At 42.7% G+C, this 21,432-nt stretch overlaps 1 protein-coding gene across 6 annotated transcripts in view; it reads left to right on the top strand.

Moving 5' to 3' along the window:
- The window catches only part of ppp2r5eb (protein phosphatase 2, regulatory subunit B', epsilon isoform b), a 39,849-nt gene that overhangs the window by 4,825 nt on the left and 13,592 nt on the right, over positions 1-21,432 (top strand). For 3 of the 6 annotated variants that reach the window (XM_084013658.1, XM_084013656.1, XM_084013655.1), the window contains one exon: positions 3,056-3,219. In XM_084013658.1, coding sequence (XP_083869784.1) covers positions 3,063-3,219 — 157 coding nt within the window. In that variant the 5' untranslated portion in view covers positions 3,056-3,062. Of the gene's footprint in view, positions 1-3,055; positions 3,220-12,203; positions 12,315-21,432 lie in introns of those variants that run through there. The other 3 variants (XM_084013659.1, XM_084013657.1, XM_084013660.1) reach the window with 2 other exon arrangements.

The following is a 21,432-nucleotide window of genomic DNA, read 5'->3' as shown; positions in this document are numbered from 1 at the left end:
TTTAACTGGTGAACGTGAGGGGAGTTTTTCATCCACTGCATGCTCAGTTAAAAGACATTTTTATTTCTGCTGTCCCAAATGAACAAAGGGGCTTTACAATCCATGCAGCGTACTCTACAATTAACAATTCTGTTTAATAGCGACTAATCTGCTGATCATTGTCCTGTTTAAATCAATTAACCATTCTTCATATACCTTCAGGCACATGCATGACATCTGACATCGGCAATTAATTAATTGTTTATATATATATGTATATATATATATGTATATTTATATGTGATGGCAGCTGCTGCTCCCCATCATCACAACTTCTGAAATAACTTTTCCCAGGAATAAAAACCTGCTTGTGTGGCAGAGCGCGTACGTCAGAGATAATCTCAGCGTGAAGGTGATTTTCACAGACTCCGGCCTGCTTTCTCTGCTCGTAAAGAACAGGTGTCCATTTGCATTATTTTTTCTGTGTTTTCAAGGCCTGTTGATGCCTTAGAGACCCACTTTGTGTGACATTTGTCAAAGGTCGACATTCACATATTTGGCATACTACATATCTTTTTAACCACAAAAGCAGGACTTGTAGATTATTGGCGAGTTAACGGCCACCAATAAGACAGATCGGCGTTGAGCTGGAGTTATTCTCCCGTCCTGCTGACGGCCAACAGAAGGCGCCTGTTCAGACGCATCGTTAACAGCTGTGTGGTTATGAAAGAGAAGACGGAGAGCGGCACTGACGGATGACTCTCCTGTCATCTACGTGTAATTGGTTTTGTCATTTTGCGAAGCTGCGTCTGTAGGGTGTCATTTTTTTAGTACCAGTATCCCCCTGAGCTGAAAAGGAAAGGAATGCACGATTAGATTGTTTTTGAGACCCGTTTAGATCTTCAACCAATAACTATTTTCATTGTTGATCCGGAAAAATATGAGATAAATGAGCAAAGATTACCTGAGAGTTCCTAGAGCCCAGTGTTGACACGTTCGATTTACTTAAATTCTGTCTTTTTAAATTTATTTTTTATTATTCATTTATCAGTGACAAAACAAGAGAACAAAATAGACATCGTACAAACAATATAGTGATACATACACAAGAAAAGGTTAAGAAAAAGTAGTAAAGAGGAGGAAAATACATGGGGAAAGATAAGAAATAATTAATTATTTCCTTAAATTATGTCTGAAATTAACTTTCCTATGAACTAATTGTTGCAGCTCCATGTTATTAACAGGAAACCCTCCTGCAGGCAGCGTGTTTTTCTCTTATTCTGGGTCTCATTATGATTTTAGTCACTTATGAGACTTGCACGGTCACTCTCCCTGAAAACAGGGAACGAATTTGCAGTGTAAACGGTTTCGGCGTTCATCCTTAATCACAGTTGTCCGTTTGGATCTTCCTCGTCTTCCTCGCCACCGTCTCTCTGACCGCAGATGTTCACGTTTAAAGCGGTGGTGTACTGTACACGATGACGGAGCAGCTGTGCGGTCTCTTGATCACTCGTAAAAAAAAAAAGGAAAAAAAAGGCTTTCACTGTCTGCTGGTGCTGTCCACATCCTCAGGCGGCAGGATGACGTGTGTGTGTGTGTGTGTGTTAGAGATGCAGAGTGACGGCTTGCAGCGTCTCATTCACGTCTTCTTACGTAGCAAATTAATTTCTTGTCTTTTCTTCATGCCCGCCGGCCGAGTTGGTTATTGTCCTGATTCATGTGGAGAACACAGAATTAATCATATTAAGTATGCTTTGTAGCGCTACAGTAGTGTTCAAACCAGAGATGTTCGCTACAGGACGTTCGGTTCAGTGCGACATCCTTTCGGTACGCCATGTGACCTCAAACGGCTGTTTTTTGTTTTTATTACTCGCACACGTAGAACAGAAATTATTTTTGAAATAAAAAATGTATTTATACTTTTGGCAGTGTGTAGCATGCTAGTTGGTTTAGCCACCTTTTTAAAGCTCAATGGACCATCTGAGGAAACGCAAATTTCCGACGGCGTCGCTCAAATTTGTCGATAAACGTCGACGGGATGGCTCCTCCTTCTCCTCACAGTGTTCAGGCTCCTCCCACTGCCGACTCCCACCAAGACAGAGTAATAACTACATGTTGTAGAGTTGTTTATCGCTGCGTATGTTTGACCACGCGCCAGCATTTTCAAAATAAATGAAGGGAAATAGGTTTTCTTTGTTCTGCCTGTTGCACCAAACGGTGAACTTCGGTGACGTTGATTCTTCAGGCTCTCATTCAGAAAAGTTGTCTGCAGTGTGGCGGCTTGTGTTCTGTTGTCTGTCTGTCAGAAGATTTTTATTTTTATAGATGTAATCAGCAGCAAACACACAGCAGTGGACGTTTCCTCCGCTTCCTCCCGGCTCCATTGTTGTTGGTAGTCTGGTGTTTCTTTGGTGTGATGGTGCGTTGAAAGGTAGCAAGGTGGTGCTGTGTTTTGTGTACTGTAACGCAACAAAAAAAAGTCAGTGAGGATGTTTTTGTGTTTGTTTGGGGGGGTTTTTTTGTTGCAAAAAGCAAAAGCTTGTGGCTGTGGAGCTGCATGGTAATTAAAAGGAATATGCATTCCCATCGTAAAATAAGGAAATAAATGTAAGACAATGTGGATTCATTCTATATGATTGTAAAATAACATCTGATCATGAGGAAAACAATGTTATTTTGAAATAAAAACATTCATGAAACCATCTCGTTATATAAAATAAGTGATGAAGTAACCTTTTTATAATGAAACTTTTATCATTTCATTGCCTCCCTTATCAGTTCTCTTTAGTCATGATATGTTTAACGTTGAACGCTTTGAGGCTCCGGACATTCAGAGGATCCTAAATAAGTCTTAAAAGTTGAATGTGCTTTAGGAGCAGGTTTAGTTTAGTTTTTACATGATTAGCGCCTGATTTCTGACATACACGTGGAGAAATCCACTTCAGTTGAAGTGGAGATTCACTTCTGTGAATCCGTTACTGTGGCTAATCAGTCTGCCCTCAGTGCTCCGAGCCTCTCTGAACGCATGGCTAATGTGATTGTGTTAACCGCTCTCCCCCCTGTGTGTTCCTCCCAGCAGGGCTATGTCCTCGGCAGCCACCACATCTCCATCTGTGGACAAAGTGGACGGATTTTCACGGAAGTCTGTCAGGAAGGCCAAGCAGAAGCGGTCGCAGAGTTCGTCCCAGTTCCGCTCTCAGGGCAAACCCATCGAGCTCACGCCCTTGCCACTGCTCAAGGGTAAGGAGGGAGGGGTGTGTGTGTGTGAGTGTGAGTGTGTGCTAACTTTATGGTGTGGCCGGATGAAGGGGTGATAAAACGGCCAAACACTGACGTTAACTAACTGATCATCTCCACTCAAAATAATCACCTTTTATAATAAATCAGGGTTCTTATACGGGATCCTTGAAAACACTTGAATATTAGTGTTGTGTTTTCAAGGTTTGGAAAGTGCTTGGATTTAGACTAAAGGTCTTGAAATGTGTGTTGTATGTGATGACATCTATGATATAACAGAGAAAAGAAGATCTCCATATCTGAGGGACTGAAAACAGCATTTTCTGACATTTCTTTATGAAAAATGACTTTTGATGATGAACAGATGATGAAAATAGTTGGTGATTATATTTCTGTGGATCTGTTAGTGGAATTAGTTTTCCTTTCATTTGTGGTCCTTCTGTAAAAAGCTGTCTCCAAACATCATGTTGGTTGTTTAGAGGACAATAACATCTCATTTAATGTGATGAACAAGTGACATCATAAGTAGACTGAATACTGACCATTGGATTGATACAAATATGGAGTTTACCACAGCTGGAAGGTGCTGGAAAAGCATGGAAATGCACCTTGAAATGTACTTGAATTTGACTTTGGAATAGGGGTAGGAACCCTGATCAATTCAAGTAAGAATCATCTTAAAATCCTGTAATCATAAAGGTCTGTGACTCGAATCCAATACACCATTTGTCAAATTCAGTGAATATCTCCTCACGGTCCGCGCTGGAAAAACATCTGGCAAACAAACGAAAGAGAGCTGGACTTTAATGTCATGTATTACATTCAAGCTTCCATTGAGGTTTTGGAATGAAGCTTCTAACGTCTGTTAATACAGTTGTTGTGAGTCTGCCTTGTGTGTGAGGCAGTGGGAGCTGTGAAAATATTATTTTTTAAAGGCTAAACGCCAAGAAAAATACAGTTTGAAGCAGTACGTTTCCTGGGATTATAACATTTGGAAGTGATTATATATACTTTTTACTGAGACAGCGGTACATTTAGCAGCGCTCGCTGTGCTGTGTGTTTATGTTTTTTAAATATTTAATATACAGATTATTCATTTATAAGAGCATGGAGAGAAAAGACGAACAGAGACGAGACACCCGACTGTGCGGACACTTTTCATGTTAACACAAAAAGCAGACACATTTTTTTTTTCTTTTTTTTTCTGCTTTTGCCTCAGACAGACAATTTCTGGTGGCTGTTTTTAATTTAGTCCTAATTTCTGAACCTGGTGGGACGCTGTGAGCAGCACCTGCGCTCCAAGGCCTCCGTCAGAATGGCCTTCAGATATTTTATTCAGTTATTTTTTTTCAGAGTATTATATACATCAATGACAGTTTTTGTCCTTGCTGTTGATCACAGGGAACAAAAAAGTTGTGTGGTGGAAAATAATATATATATTTAGAAAAAGCACCTTTTATAGGGAGATTATCTATCAGCTTTTAAAATGACAGCTCAATTAGCTGAGGACACTTTGACAGGCCTTCAGATTTTTACATTATTGCTTAATAATGATGAAATATATTCGGTCAAAAGGACTTGTACCACATAAAGGTTGCAGTCGCAAAAAAAAAACAAAAAACAAATTTGCATCTCAAATTTTCTGCTTATTTTTTGCATAATTCTACACACATTTCCCTGAAATCCAGCATCGTGGTGTATTTAAAGACCTGGGGGATCTTGACGTGACTCCGAACACATGGACACAGCGGTCTTCCTGCCATGTTTTCCTCACGCCGTCAACATCCTGCGGCGAGTTAGCTCACCTCTTTAACATGTGAGCCACGCGGCGAGGGCGTGTCCGTCTGCTGAGCTCTGCTCTGCACTGAGATGCCATCGTGTGTGTGATGCCTAGACGGGTCTGATGTTCTTCACTCTTCTGATTCCCTGACGATGATCTTTTAAACGTCATCAGATTAGGCGACTTCTTTCTGAATGTCCAGACAGCGTTAGCGTGGTTAGCGGTTAGCATCATTGACTAGTCATGGATGTATAAATAGATGCAGCGTCGGAGGTGAGGCCTTTCTTTCATTCCTGTGAAAGTGTGTAAACAAGTGTTTGTCCTGGGAAGTTGATTAACCTTCAAAACAAATGATCTCCCGGTTTCTTCGCCGTTGCTGCTGATTTCTTTTTTTTTTTTTTTCATAAGAAGAGCTTGTTTTTCACCATTTACGTGTCTGGATGAGCCCAGGAATAAAATTGTCATAATTAAACTACTTTTTGAGTTGATATATATACATATGACATCAATGCATACTTTACTATTGTATTGTTGTCCAAAAGAATCTATATATAATTGAATCGTGATGAAAACCCTCTTTCCCGACCCTCTCATTGGGAACCTATTACCTTGAACTAGATTGAGATTTGTATTTCATGCTGCAGTCTTTTGTGATGCTTTATTAATTGCGACCTTCTCTGACCTGCTAGTTGAGGAGTGCCAATGTGTTACCCGGCATGGGAGTGTATTGATACGTCCGTCGTTGGGCGATGTGTGGTATGTGCACTTGGGCGTAGAAATAAACACAATGAGACAACCCCCTTCACGTTTTTTGGTTTGCCGTCCACGGCAGGAATGCTGCCACGCAGAAACCAGACCAACAACCGCTTCCTGGTTCCTTCTCAAGGCGGGGCTTATAATCAGGACAGGAAGGAGGTGACCTGAGCCCTCGCTGTGTTTACATGTACACACACACACACACACACACTTCCTGTTGATTTCTGTAGAAGGACACAAACAACACCAGGCCGGTTTGATCAGTTGGACGGAATATCTCATCTCCTTTTTCTAAAGATCATAGCAGGAAATCTACCTGGTCGGCATTAATATAGAAACTGTATTTGCACTTTTGCAAATTGAATGTGTTATGTTCTCTCAGGGCAGTAAAACAAAACAAATCCCTGAGACGTTTTATTTAAATTGCACACTTCACAACATTCACACCAGTAATTAGGGACTACTGGCTCTATTTTTCCACTTTTCTACTATGATATCAATCTAGACGGCATTTTCAAATCGCTCATGGTCATATTTACTCAGATTTTAATGCGTCAGAGAAGCAGGTTGATCCCGAGCAACATCACTGCGTACTACATTATCGTGTCTCATGTATTCACATGATGAGCAACAAACTAAAACAGACATAATGTACGTTCAGTAGTACTGTATTTCTCCCCCGTGGCTCCTTTCACACGTTCACGCTGCTCCACACATTTCTCACCTCCCCAGTACAATCCCAGTCTGCTGCTGCTGCCATTGAATCTCTCGCTTTTACCCCCCCCCGCACGCTCGCTTCGGGAGGCTGCTTACTTGCAACAGAGTCGGGCCGTCCTGAATTAGAAACGCACCCCCCACCCCCGTCTGCTGCTTCTGCACCGTATTCTGTTCCTGCAGAGATGTTCTATATGATGTTATGGAGAAAAGTCATGTTTGAGGCCTCTGTATGGACGGGCAGTGCAGTTTGGTCTGTGCAGAGCATGCATGAAAGCTTTCTTTCTAACTATAGCTCATATTGATCTGCATGAGACTCTGATTGAGAATCATGGAGGACTTGGAGGAGAGACTCTCTAGTCTGATCAGGTCTAACCTCTATACTGTGGCTGGGTGTCTGCTCAGAAAGAAACTATTCCTTTTTTAAGCTTCAACACCTTGTTGTGTTCATGTTCTTTGTTTTTGTCATTTACTTACCCCTCTTATTTTGTAGTTTTTGTGTCTTGTGTTGGTTTCCTGTCTTGTACATCCTGGTTCTTGTCGTTTCTGGTGTCTTGACTCCCCAACCCAACGACGAGGACAAATTGTGGCACGCATCGTAAATAGACCAGAAACCCAAATTATCACTCACGATCTCTGCGGCTCGTCCCATGCGAACAGCCCAGCTGGTCTAAAATGAATCTTTTTAAACCAGCTGCAGGCCGTCGTACAACGGGAGCCGGTATGTAAAGAATCTGACTTGTTCTTCTTGGCCCTCGGCGCGTGAAGGAGACCAGGATCTGGATCAGGGTACCTTCCCCGTCTGGTCACAAGACGACCACCGTGCCCTACGAGCCCGTACCTCGTCTAGTTTACTGGAATGTTTAAATTGGTAAATGAAATCAGGCATTGTGGGAACCTTCAGGTTCATCGCACAATCGCTGCCTTTTAGTTGTAGTGCTCGTCTACCTACCGACCTCTCGGCTATTATAACCGACGGGGAGGGCGGCTGGCGGTTTGTGCGGCCCTCAGGGCTTTTGTGGGATATTTCACACTGCCATCCACAGAACAAGGTCAGGAATGTATGTATTATTTTGAAGATCGTTCCTACAATTAGAAACTTATTTTTATTTCTTGCCTCTAGGCTGCATTGTTTTTGTTGTTGGGAAATTAAGATGAAAGATTCTTTGTTGTTGTTTTTTCTGTAAATGCTCTCCAGACGTGTCTTCTGTTGGATTTGAAGCCTCCCGTTCTCCCGCTGTGTGTTTATTGCAGCGTGATTATTCAGGAATTGCTTTATGAGAAAGAGAGGCAGATGGAACATCTTTTATTACTGGGATACTTTAAAGACATAACTTTGCGTTTTCTTGCTTTCTATTCATTTTTGGCGGGAGGATTCTTCTTTTTCTGTGTTTTCACTCCACAGACTCGACATAAACAAACCTGTTCTCCTGCTTGTCCTTGTTAACCTTTTCTTTTCGGGATGCATTATTATTTATTATCTAACTATAAAGCAAGGAATCTCCGTTTGTCTCCCTGTGTCTCCTAACTGCACTCAAAACTTTACTTATACTAATATTGGACGGCGAAGCTGCTGCGTTCAAATGTTGACTTAACTTTCACTTCTAATACGATGCTGGCAAGCTTAATGAATAATAACGTGCTGTATTTCAATTGTTATATTTTGTGAGTCAAATGCAACGTGACGTATAAATGTAGTACTCCAATGTAGTAGAAGTTTGTAGTATAGAAGCTGAGTTGTATTTGTGCTTTCGGGATGTTTGGAAGTTATTTACAGAGTCACATAATTCAATATTTTTCCATATCTTAACATCATAGCTGTCCAGTTTATTTCAGCCATGATCCTGTCTGTGTGTAGCTGTGACTCAGGTGTGTGATGTCATGGCAGGTGTGTTGCTGAGGACTCGAGGAAGCATAAACAGCGGTTCTCCAGAAAGCAACAGAAGGACGAGCAATCGGGGTTCACAGAAGCGCTCTGCTCGTCTTTCTAAAGGAGGAAGCTGCTTCGCTTCTCTCCATTTCCATAATCTCTATGCGTTTGCCTCCTCACGCCTTGAGGTACATATGTACACGGCAGCAGTGGAGTGGTGGGTGTGTTTGTGTGTGTGTGTGTGTGTGTGTGTGTGTGTATATATATATATATATGTATATATATATATATATAGGTGTTTTTAGAATTAATCATCAGATTATTCTATGACGCTGTCGGTTTGACATGTCTTCCTCCTCCTCCTCTTCGCGGGTTAGTCACTGTCACAGGTCAGGCTTCAGCCATGAAAATGACAAGCGGGGTCTCGGTAAAGCACGGTGGATTACATAAATCCTGTCGGCTCATTCGTTTTTGTTTTTTTTATATAGAAAAGACCGGGAGGGCGCAAGTTTCCTCACGGGGATCCCTGGTGTAAAAAATAAAAATAAAAAAGGATGACGCACGGCGTAGGATTTTTCACAACAGACGGCTCGACAGATAGTCGCCTACCTCCGTTAATGTATTTCATAAATGATGCACAGTCATTGCTCCGGTTTGGACCTTGGACCACAATAAAAATCCAGATCTTCAGATCTCAACATGACAAAGATCCCAGAGTCATTTCATGACCCGACCTTAGGTAAACTCTGCCACCCTGCAGGTCGGGTTCACCTGCAGAAGGTGTGATTTTTAGTTTCATTGTCCAGCCTCTGTCTTCATGCAGTTTGTTAGAGGGGAACAAACTGTGACCTTGCAGCACAGTCGATCCCAGAGACGTCACGTTTAAGAGTCGTGGACATGCTCGAACAAGTCGGTGCTGCACGTGTTAATTAGATAGAAAAAGCCTTCCAGGTTCTGGCAGCAGTGTGTGTTTGTTGTGTACGATGACCGTGACGTACTTACCGTCACAAGCTGCAGCTGTAGTTTGACGTTCCACATCTCAGAATCAGGAGAATGACATTCTGGTTATGGTGTTTGTTTTTCTTTTGGCGGGTTGTACTTGTTTATGCGGGACAGGACCAGACAAGCAGAAGAAGCACCTTCTAATGAGACTCATTCAGTTCATGTTGGTGCAGCGTGTTTGGACAACTACGGCTGAACAATGTCGCCAATTTTTCCCCCGCGTCTGATGTTTCACTCACCGATTTGGTGTGAATGTAGCCTCTCTGGTTTGAAAACGACGGAAATGTGAAATATAAGTTAGAACAATGACTCTTTGTTGTTGAACTACTTCTGGCAAACTGCCCTCAGGTTGTACTACGTAGCTCCCAGACGGCTCTGAATAAAACATTTTTTAAAAAACATCTCCGCTCAGCCACAGAGAGGTTTCATATAAAGCTGAATATTGGGAGCATTACCTGCCCTCGCTGCCTGTTAGACCCCCAAAGGTGTTTTTTAAATGACTTTTGTGCTGCTGTTACTCGAGCATTTGTACGCTTAAAAAGTTTTCTCCAAAGTAATAAACATTTATCAGAGCTGGGCAGGGAGGAAAAAAAAATCGCCAGCCAGCTCCCTGGTTACCACCAGAGTTGGCATAGCAACAAACACACATCACATGGCCGGGATGAATCCACCTTTCATGTAGCACGGTCGGCACGGCGATATCGTAAATATATATTATGTAATCTCATTTACATACGAGTTACAGTCGCCGCATACTAAGTGTTTCCACGGAGATGTTTAGTGGAGGAGGAGGAGGAGGAACAAGGAATGCAGACGGGGAGAGGAGGAGGTGAAGAGGCTGGCGGGAAACCTGGAGGAAGGATTAGGAGTCTTTATAGTGTTCAGTGATGGAGGAGGAAGAGGAGGGGAAGGAGACACAACCAGGGGTTGAAACTAACTTTTTGGCTTACCAGACAACTGGCGAGTAGATGAAAATTTTTACTAGACAAACAGATTTTTTACCAGACAAAAATATTAAATTGCCATTTGTTAGAATTACTTTTTCGTATGTCTGTCTAAATTGATTTTCAATCATAGTAATCGCAGTCTCTTTTCTTCACAATATTTATTAGCAGTATATATACAGAAACATTTTTCATTTCATTTGTAACACACCGAACATAATATTTCGCCGGTTTTGACTGAGACGAGGTGGGCGCTGAGACGCTGGCGGTCGATTCTTCCTCCGTCCTCGTTTTTTTTCTTGGGGGCTGCCCCCCCACAAGAAATCTCCACATAATGGAGTAGCTAAATCGGGAAAAAATAGTTTATAGGCTGCGGTAAAAAGGTCTACAAAGTATGAATGAACAAGTGTGGGAAGTGGTGTTGATTTTCGCGGGATCATCTGGGATAGCCCGCCTTACTCTGCCTCTGATTGGCTTACCCTGATTCCTCACTCCTCATGCCTACACCTAACCGCCAATGAGAGGCGTCCATCCCAGAACTGACGGGAGACGTGTTAAGTTGCTGATCAAAACACACAACTTCCTGTTTTTGCTGCTTCACATTAAAAGCTTCTACACAAGAAAGATATGATGGGCTTTTATTTTTTTAGATTACTCGCCAGAGTGGCGAGTGGTCTTCATAAATTACTCGACAAATACAAAAATTACTCGCATTTGGCGAGTAAAACAGCTTAATTTCAACCCCTGGACACAACTAACTCTTCCTCTGTTCAGCCTCTCTCAAACATTGAAGTTACACATGTTGTGTTGTAATTACCCCAAATGTGACTGAAACCAACATAACTTTAGTTTCAGGGTTGGTACGGTGCTGGAAATCCTTGAACACTTGAATTTTTAGTGTGGTGTTTTCAAGGTTTGAAAAGTGCTTGTATTTATAATAAAGGTCTTGAAATGTGTGTTGTATGTGATGACATCTATGATAGAACAGAGAAAAGAAGATCTCCATATTTCAGGGACTGAAAACAGCATTTTCTGACATTTCTTTATGAAAAATGACTTTTGATGATGAACAGATGATGAAAATAGTTGGTGGTTATATTTCTGTGGATCTGTTAGTGGAATTAGTTTTCCTTTCATTTGTGGTCCTTCTGTAAAAAGCTGTCTCCAAACATCATGTTGGTTGTTTAGAGGACAATAACATCTCATTTAATGTGATGAACAAGTGACATAATAAGTAGACTGAATACTGACCACTGGATTGATACAAATATGGAGTTTACCACAGCTGGAAGGTGCTGGAAAAGCATGGAAATACACCTTGAAATGCTTGAAAAGCATCTGACAAAGTTGAATCTGACTTTGGAAAAGGTGTAGGAAGCCTGTAGTTTTAATTTAAATAATCAGACGTTTTGAAACGACAGTTACAATATAAACGAAGTACATAAAAAGTTGTGAGTCCATATACCCTCATGAATATTTATGCAAAACATATTTCTGTAGTTAATCGGCTTCTGAAACCCTCATTTAGGCTGCAGAAACATTTGTTCACGGCAATTAAGCTCGTTAATTTACACTTGGCGGTCCTCATTAAGTCTGGCCACCGACGTCTTCCTCTCCTGTGACTCGAGTGTTTACCTCCCTCCACGCTGACATTAGCTGCTGCTGTGGCGTCTAACAATCCACCCCCCCACCCCCCCCCCCCCCAATGTACAATGCTGCACCGCACATCCCTCTCTCCCCCCCTCCCTCCCTCCCTCCCTCCCTCTAAGCCCACCGCCACCAACCTAGCCTGCGCCCCCCTCCTCCACGTCCTCCCCTCCAGGAGAAACCCGATCCACGAGGTGTCCCTTTACATTTTTCCAAGCCCCACTTGCTACAAACAAGCACACCAGAAGGAGCGTGGGGGGGGGTTGGGGGGGGAGACACCAAACTTCACCCGTCCACATGTTGGGTTCAGATCGGCTCGCACGGCGACGTTCATGACTGTTGTTTTCTACCGTTGGTGCCCAACAGGGAGCGGAGAGCCGATAAAGTGAGTGACAGTGTGCGTGTGTGTGTGTGTGTGTGTGTGCGTGTGTGCATGGTGTGCGTGCATGGTGTGTGTGTGTGTGCTAGCATTGAGTGTTAAAGTTAGCTGCTGCTGTCAAAGGGTGTGTAGTGTGTGTGAGGCAGATTTGAAAGGTAGACTTTAAAAATGGCCTGGGAGCGGTAACAGAAGACGAGTGTTTTCACTGGATGGAAAATTCACAGGTGGAACGGGTGCGTTTCTTTTTTTTTTTTTTACATTTGTGATTCTCATGTGAAGGGAAAGTTTGATTCTGTGAAAGTGTTTCAAATCTGGAACCAGGTTCCAAAGGAGAACCAGGAGTTTGGATCTGCTTGCATCTGCTTTGCTGTTACAAACACATGTGTTGTTTTCACAACATAAGAGCTGCAGCTGCTGATTTATTTTCATTATCAGTTATGCTTTTTGCACAAGGTAGTTCATACGTCTCATTTTGTTCATTCAAGAGTCTAAACTGAAATGAAATGTAATATTTGAGACGTACACATTGGAGGAGCTAATCCAGTAGGTGAATAATCAGCTTCTTTTGGCTTCTTTTATTTCTTACAACAATAACCTGCATCAGGATTTTAAACAGGACTGGATGCAATGTGTTGTTGTGTTTAAATACAAGCAGCCATTGCCTAAATGAACAATCTGAAAATGACAGAATCCGGATGTAAACGAGGAACTAATGAAGCTGGCCTTGCATTGTGGTAATTGATGTTTTTTGACACCGAAGAACACGACCGTAGAAACTGCAGCCCAGCCTTTATCGATAAAATCCAAACAAAACCAGCCCCGATGCAATGCATTGTGGGGATACGCGTGCGCTGATGGAGACGCGTCTTTTTTCCGGACTCTAACACGTACACACAGCGAGGACGGGTGTCACAGCTCCCGTGTTGGGGAGCGTTCAGCAGCAGCAGGTGTTGACAGAGCCAGGTTGAAGGACGGGTATCTCCTGTGTTGTGTTCAGTGGTTCTCTTGTCTGGTGGAATTCCCGCTATGCGTGTCCTGCTCCTCTCACCTGAAGGCTTCAACGCTGCCTTTGTGTGAACGGTCTGATCAGCTGATGATCCCGAGTCTAAAGGTGCAGGATCAAACTTCACCCAGAGGTGCCCGGTGAATTACACTGAGCTGTACTCACTGTGGTTAGTTTACTACAGTGGTGTGAACCCAAAACAAACTATTTTGTTGTGATTTAAATGTCATAAACGGATAAAAAATGATGCCGAAATATCTCTATAATGGTGACACTTTGTAGAAGTGTGAAGTCATGCTTTGTTAGATCTGTCGACAAGCTAACAACTTTTAAAATGCTTGTTTTCTGAATGGAGTCTGGTCGATGGGCGCTAACATTGTAGCTGCTCCATCAACACTCCAAATAAGGTCATCCAGACATGAATACGGACGCGACCTTGTTGTTCGAACTAACCGCTTTTGTCATCCAATCACATTAACTTTCAAGTGCGTACGCTCTGAGATTGGATATTGCTAGCATTGGGATCGGATCTCCAAAATAAATGCTTTTACATAACAAAATAATGTGGAGCTTTTATTGTGAATAATTTGTAGGAAATGTGTTCTTTATTGAATTAGCTGAGCTTTGTTGGCGGCTATTCTGCAATAAAACAAGTCTACTGTGCAAGGAGTAAGCAGCAAAAACAACAGGGGACCTTTATTGTGAAGGACGTATTGGAATGTGTTCGATCAGGCAGGTCGCATTGTCTGATCTGGTGCATCTGATCACAAAAGCTGCATTGGAGATAACCGTCACCTCGGCCTCACTCAAGGAATCTTTGACGTGACACATCAGCTGTCGGGGGGTTCAAACCTGTGACCTTTCAGTTATGTGAGGGTCCGACCAGCCAGTGCAAAATACAACGAGATCCCCCACCACTCTGTTGTCTCCGAGGTGGAGCACATTAAATATTAATGAATTGCTTTACTGAGGAAGCAGAGTGACGTTAAAATGTTTAATCCTTGGAGCTTGAAGCCGTCTGACATGTTCCACCTGTCTATATATTGATGTTGTAAAGTTATTTTAAGGCCTGTTTTTTCCTCCTGTGGTGCAACTTGTGCTTTATATCTCACATCACGGCGAAACATAGCAAGCCCTTCAGGATCTTTTTGACTGTGTGTCCATGTTTAATAATAACAGTGTTCTCCATCAATGTTGATGGACAGAAAATAAATATAGATATAAAACTGAATTGAAGAGTGCGTGTCTGGGGTTGAAACGCAGGGAGTTTTTCCTTTTATTTCTACGTAGAAGTCTCAGACGTACTGATATTAAACGTGCTCCGGGGCACGCTTAAAGGATCGGTTCCCAATGATGCAAGTTCCCAAATGGGCATCGCAACAGGTTTTTCTTCCGTAATTACTCCTCCTGTTCGTACTCGCCACCAAGAGATCCCTTCCTAATTTACTTTAACTCCAAAACCGACTTTTGAATACACGTTGTGTGCCGAGTGTAATAGATATTTTTTAATTGTGTGAACAGGAGGAGTGATTACAGGAAAGCACTTTCACTGCTCAATGTGACCTGACTATTGTTTTAAGACTTAAAAACGGGAATGTAAAAGGTAGAAATCTCCCCAGGCCACCTGATGAAGCACTAATAATGCTTCCTGCGGCGTTTGCTCTCATTAGGAGCTCACGGGAGACTTTTGCATTTCGTCCCGGTGAGGTATAATGCAGACGTTTAGTACCTGCGACACCTTGAAGGCAGGAGTGAAAGTGACTCCGGCCTGCGGTAGCCGGGAGCAAAGTTCACCAGGACGGCTGTACGTGTTAATGATTGACAGCCGCCCGGCGCCTCGCAGTACGAGACCTGAGAACACGGAGATCAGGTGATGGACCGTGTCTCCGTCATGAACATATATTTATACGTTGGAGGGCTTCTGTTACACAAACAGAACGTCTCGCTCCAGGTTTGGAAGACTCGAATCCGGGTCAGCGTGCGTTTTGGACAGTTAGACTCGTTGCCATGGTTACAGCTTTTTTTGCTCTGACCGGTTGTTGTTTACATCCTCAATGTGGCATCCAACACACGCCAGGTAGATTTTATTTATGGAAAAATGTCGATAAATTCGTCACACGTTTATCATAACAGTAACAGTGTCGTGATAGTCGACCCCGCTGGTCGTTTGTTCGAGCTTCCTGTGGAGATCCACGATGACGGCTGATGACGGCCATGTTGCTGGGTCACGTCTGTCTTCCTGTTGTTGTTTTTCTCGTTTTTTTGAAAACTAAACACAGCAGATGTTACAACAGTCAGCGTTTATCATCTCATCTCGCTGTAATCCTTTATGTAACGTTTAACCCCGGTGGCTTATAGGCCCCAGTAGCGACAGCAGTGGCTGCTGGGAAACTTCTTTCAGTTTCTGATGGCGGTGTTTATATGTGTGACTTTTCTTTTTATTTAGTTTTCTCAAGTTTGTGTGGTGTTCTCAGGCTCCATAAACACCCACCCAACAAGTGCCAGATTCTCTCTTCATAGAACAAACTCATTTTTAACTAATTTCATTCGGTCCAACGTGCATGAAAATAATAGTCATAACTAAATAATATAACTTAATAACAATGAGATCTGTAGGCATGGGACGATATTAACATTTCATGTCACGATTCATGATATAATTCAGGTAAAACATTTTTAAAATGGCACTAAAACATACAACAGACTTTACATTTTGTTATAAAATGATGTGAGGCTGCTACAGTCATGTTGTCTTAATCTATGCTTTACGTTTACATATTTCTCCGTGAGTGGCTCAGATAAACAGCAAATACATAATGTAACAGTTCAGCCACTTAGAATCCTGCTCTTAGGGGTGAGAAAGTGTCACAGCTTTAATAAAAGCCCAACAACAGACTGACAGGCTGGTTGTTGTGGGCAGCTGAAGCAGGGCGCGGCTGAAAAGCAGCGACTTTCTCCGGGTAAATGAGGTTAATTAGAAGCCACCGGCGGCGAGGAGAGCAAAGGTCACAACCACAGCGCCTTGACATTCCTCCATCAATAGCCCCGCACGTCCTCCTGATTCTCCCACTAATCCGCTGTTTATACCTTTATGGTGTGTGCGTGTGCGTGTGCGTGTGCGTGTGTGTGTGCGGTTGTGTGTGTGTGTGTGTGTGTGTGGTGTGTGTGTGTGTGTGGCAGTACACACATTCATTACACCGTCATAACCGGCGCATTATATCCTACAAATTGACCTTCAGGCGGAGGGGTCGAGTCACCTGCTGGCTCCATCTGTTGGACTCTCTCTCCCCCCTGCCGTAACTCAAACCTGCTCGCCCCGGTCTCACACACACACACACATTGCTTTTATAGACGAGGGGGCTTTCCCCCCCTTTACACCGTGTGTGTGTGTGGACCGTTCTTCAAGAGTGCGCCGTCCGGTCATCTTACACCTTCCTGGACTTGAAACTGCGTGTAGAACGGTAGAATCTAAGAATAGTCGAGTACGGCAGTCAGGTGTTTTCCATGAATAAATAAGAAGGTGAAAAAGAGTAAAATATCAGTCAATTTGGAGTCATTTTAATTTATTTTAGGCCCTTTTTTGATTTGTGTTTTATGGAGCAAATACCTTTGAATTGTGCTCCTGACATTGATCATAGTGTTTGTAAAATATAGATATTCCATTCAGTCAAAGAGATGAGTTTATCAACTGAAAACTAAATGCAACTTATATGTTGGAACTTTTTGTGGAAAATCTGAAAAATAAATCACATTTTGTGGAGATTTCTTCACCCGATACTTGAACTGTAGTACTGAATATTATGGTAGTTATTTGTTGCATTTTCTGTACAAATCTGTGAAATTCTAAACCCCCTTAAAAAATCCAATCAAATTCTATATATTTTTTTAAATAAACGTCCAGTAACGGCTGGCTAACTGCCCAAACTGCAGCGGGCAGGAAAAACGTACCATTTGCTAAAATGCACCACAGTGTAAAAGCTACGTGAAGTGATTAAGAATCTGGGTTGGGGGGGGGGGGGGTGGTCTGGGTCTGGTGTCCAGCTGAGTCATTGTCTGAGAGATTTAAACCCGCTTTGTCAGATAACGTTGCAGTCTCTTGACTTAGGCGCTGCCCTATAGGGATCCCCAGAAGCTACACCCTGATCTTGTCTGTATTTGTTGGATTTTCTTTTTTCTTGCAGCAGTAACAGATTCAGTCGTAGGATTTCTTCTCTCCTTTCCAAACCTATTTGTTCATGCATATTCGCCTTAAGAAGCAATGCCCTACTATGCATCGCTACCGTGCAAGTCTTTTTACTGTTTACTGTCTCTCCTGATCAATGTTCTCCGACCACATGAGCTCCTTGTTGTCTGTAAACGCTGCCAAATCACGCTCGGCTACTAAAATAATCAGTGGCTGTAAGACTTCCCCCAACCAAAGATCTGTAAACGCCATTTAAAGATGTTTATTAAAAAGAGATGCTGCTGAGTCCCTGACCCTGGGTTCGATAGATTGATGCCGTTATGTAATTAGCCCCCAAACTTAAAGGGAGTTCCTGCGGCGAGCCGCCCGACAGCTCCCCCTCCCTCTCTCCTTCTCATGCTGCGAGTCGTTAAGCTTTCTTTCCGCCATTAATTAAGCGGCGGCGGATCCTCTCTTCCTCTGCCAGGGGAGACCAGATGAGAGTCCCCGTCCAAAAGCCGAGAACCAGAAGAGGAGAAGGAGGAAACCAGGGTGAGGCCCACGCCAGAGCGGAGCATCAGTGTTTCCACAGTGACGCCGGCGCTCGTAAAGCATCTCAGAATAGTCGCGTTGATATGAGACCAGTTGGCTTCATGAGAAACGGGATGCTTTTATAGTTCTCTGACCTGGTGTCAGCCAGCGGCTCCCAGATCAACACAGATCCTGTCAAACGTCAGACATTTATAATATTGCTTCTTGCACTTTTTGTGTAAAGTTTAACAATTAACAAATAAATAAAATAGTTCCCTGGATTTTTATTAAGTTAAATAAGACCAGAGAGTAGTGACTGTGGCTTCACCAGAGCCCCTCCCCCACAAAATTATAAATATATATAAATATATATATGTTAAACTGTTTTTTGCATTGCAATAATCACAAGTGACTCACTTGTTTTTAATTAAAAAAATTTAATTTAAATCGTTTGTATAATCATTCACAGTATAATAACATAATCCCAACATGAGAACGCAGCAATATTGAGTTATTGCCGAGTCCCGTCTCGTATATTAATCTTAATTTAATGTGCTTAATGATGGATGTAGTCATTGTTTTATGTCTCATCGCTCCAGTGTGATTAGACGGAGGAGTGTGTGATTCACAACGGGGAGCAGAAGAACACAGATGTATTAATCCAGCTGTAAATCACCTCAGCAATCCACAAACAATCAGCACAAATGACTGTGTTGTGTTCGGGGGCCAATCACCGTCCTCGTTCTCTCCTCATCAAACACAATTAACCACTTTATGCCACGTCATTGTTTAGTCTGAACAATGACGTGGCATTAGCTCCGTGTAGCCATATTTCTCTGGTTGCCATTTATTACAGGAGAATGAATTCCCCCTTCTTTTTTTTAATCCCACCTACAAAGCTGTGTTGGGTTGATTGCTTCTCCAGCTGGTGAAGTTTCAGAGTGTTTTTACTCACTGTGGTCTGGTTTCTTTCACTACAGTATATAAAAAGTCCTGCACCTCTATGGAAACAACACAATCATGACTAGAAGCAGAGAGAACTCAAAAATGGCTTATGTGCCGTATACCACCGTTATAGTGCTACAAATCATCAAAAATGATAAGCAATGGAATCTATATATCATTGAATTAATTTATATTTCGCTGTAAAGGACGGAGCCGTCTTTTTATTTCTGAATCTAGAGTCACTGACACACGTTTGGTTTTCTTTTGCAGATGTAAGAGTGTGTGAAACATGAAAACACCTCACCTGTTTACTTTTGCAGGAACAATAGATTTCATTTCTTTAGAATTATAGGTTGACTGGATGCATTTATAAAGGCAGAGAGAGAGAGAGACACCTCTCCAAGGTCCTTGAACTAATCTATTAACATCCATCAAACAATAATTACCCTCAAACCTCAACATTTAGCTTTTCCTGCCTTTTTGTTTTTGTTGTGGGTCGCCGCTGTGATGCGTGTAGCCGTAAAAACCCCGACCACGGCGGCTTAGAGGCTGACGGGAGTAGATCACGCGTTTCAACCCCCCGATTCCATCACAGCGGCCGCCGGATTAAAAAAAAAGATCACATTTGTACCGGCTAAATGGATTTGGATGGATAAAGATGGATGGGTAAGAGTAAATGCCCCTCGGTGATATGGGTACTTTGAAACCTGACGGGGCTTCGGTTCAGGTCTCGCCATAAAGTGGTCTGGGCCGGCGTGTTCACCGGATTGGCCGTGAATAAGGGCGTTAATCTGAGTTCTAGTTCATATTTGAGTGATTTTAGTTTCGACTCACTAAACTTTGCAGGCATCGGATCCAGTCTTTGTGATTTGGAAGAAGCCGGTCGCCTTGGCAACTGTCTGGTGTGTTTATTTAATTTTATTTAAGCCTGGTTCTTGGTAGGAGAACGTACTACCGGCAGTACCAGCAGAGTCCTGGACCAGCGAGCAGGATTTGGGGTTAGCGAGGTAACCTGGGTTTTAGGGCTCTGGGGGGGGGGGGGGGGGGTTCAGACCTATGGTGGCGGTTCACGACGTACCGGGATGGATCGCCACGGCAACTTCAACCTTCTTCGTTTTGCATCACTGGATTTTCACATTTTCCTTTTTTTATTTAAAGATGTCACTTTTGGTTCTGGTTCTTGTGATGGGGATGGGACAAACTCTCTCTCCTCCATTGACACTCATGCTCTCTCGCCCCCTGCTCCCAGCCCGTTGGCTGTGCTCTCTCCCTGTGTCTCTGTGGAGGGATTACTGCGTCCTGTGTGATTATCTGTCTATTAATAGCTTCCTTTAAGGCCGTTCACATGCTCCTATAGCGGCGGGAGCTGCAGGATCCGAGGCCCCCGAGCTCCGTAACACAAGCCGACCCCTGAACCCTGCAGCCAGTAATTACTGTAATGAACTACAGTGGACCGTTCACACACGCATACACTGTGGACTGCACACTATGGATGTGTTTTTCTATTTTCAGATACTATTCCAGCGCCTCCCTGATCTCCGTATATCCTCCGTTTCCTCCGCTGCTCTGCACATTTCTGATATTTGCACCTGAGTGGTGCATCCCGGCTTAAAGGCCCATGTTTCTCACCTGCTGCTCTCTAACTGGGCTGAGCAGGAAGTGACAACCATACAATTTATTATTTTTTTAAATTAACCGAAAGAAGTTCTGTTCTGTGAGTTCATACATTCACGTTCAGGGTCGGTATGGGTGCTGGAAATCCTTGAAAACACTTTAAGTGTGGTTTGAAAGTGCTTGGATGTAGACTAAAGGTCTATAAATGTGTGTTGTATGTGATGACATCTATGATAGAACAGAGAAAAGAAGATCTCCATATTTGAGGGACTGAAAACAGCATTTCCTGACATTTCTTTATGAAAAATGACTTTTGATGATGAACAGATGATGAAAATAGTTGGTGATTATATTTCTGTGGATCTGTTAGTGGAATTAGTTTTCCTTTCATTTGTGGTCCTTTCTGTAAAAAGCTGTCTCCAAACATCATGTTGGTTGTTTAGAGGACAATAACATCTCATTTAATGTGATGAACAAGTGACATAATAAGTAGACTGAATACTGACCATTGGATTGATACAAAGATGGAGTTTACCACAGCTGGAAGGGGCTGGAAAAGCATGGAAATGCACCTGGAAATGCTTGAAAAGTGCTTGAATTTGACTTTGGAGGTGTAGGAAGCCTGCATGTTACAGGTGATTCTCTTGGTTTTGATCACAGCAGCTTTAAAACGTTCTGTTGGTTTCTTGTAATTGACTGAATTTCTGATGCTCTTATCCAGAAAGCCTGAAGTGAATATCTTGCTCAAGGACGTTTAGACTTAATATTCTGGTCAGCAGTCCTTTTTTTTTTTTTTAGGTATTTGGAGCACCGAGTGATCACATGCAGGGCAAAGAGGAACGTGTTTGATCTTGTTTCCTCCACAGATT

This window comes from Eutrigla gurnardus, assembly GCF_963514095.1.
Source record: "Eutrigla gurnardus genome assembly, chromosome: 7".
NCBI lineage: Eukaryota > Metazoa > Chordata > Actinopteri > Perciformes > Triglidae > Eutrigla > Eutrigla gurnardus.
This window is presented reverse-complemented; position numbering and strand designations above follow the sequence as displayed.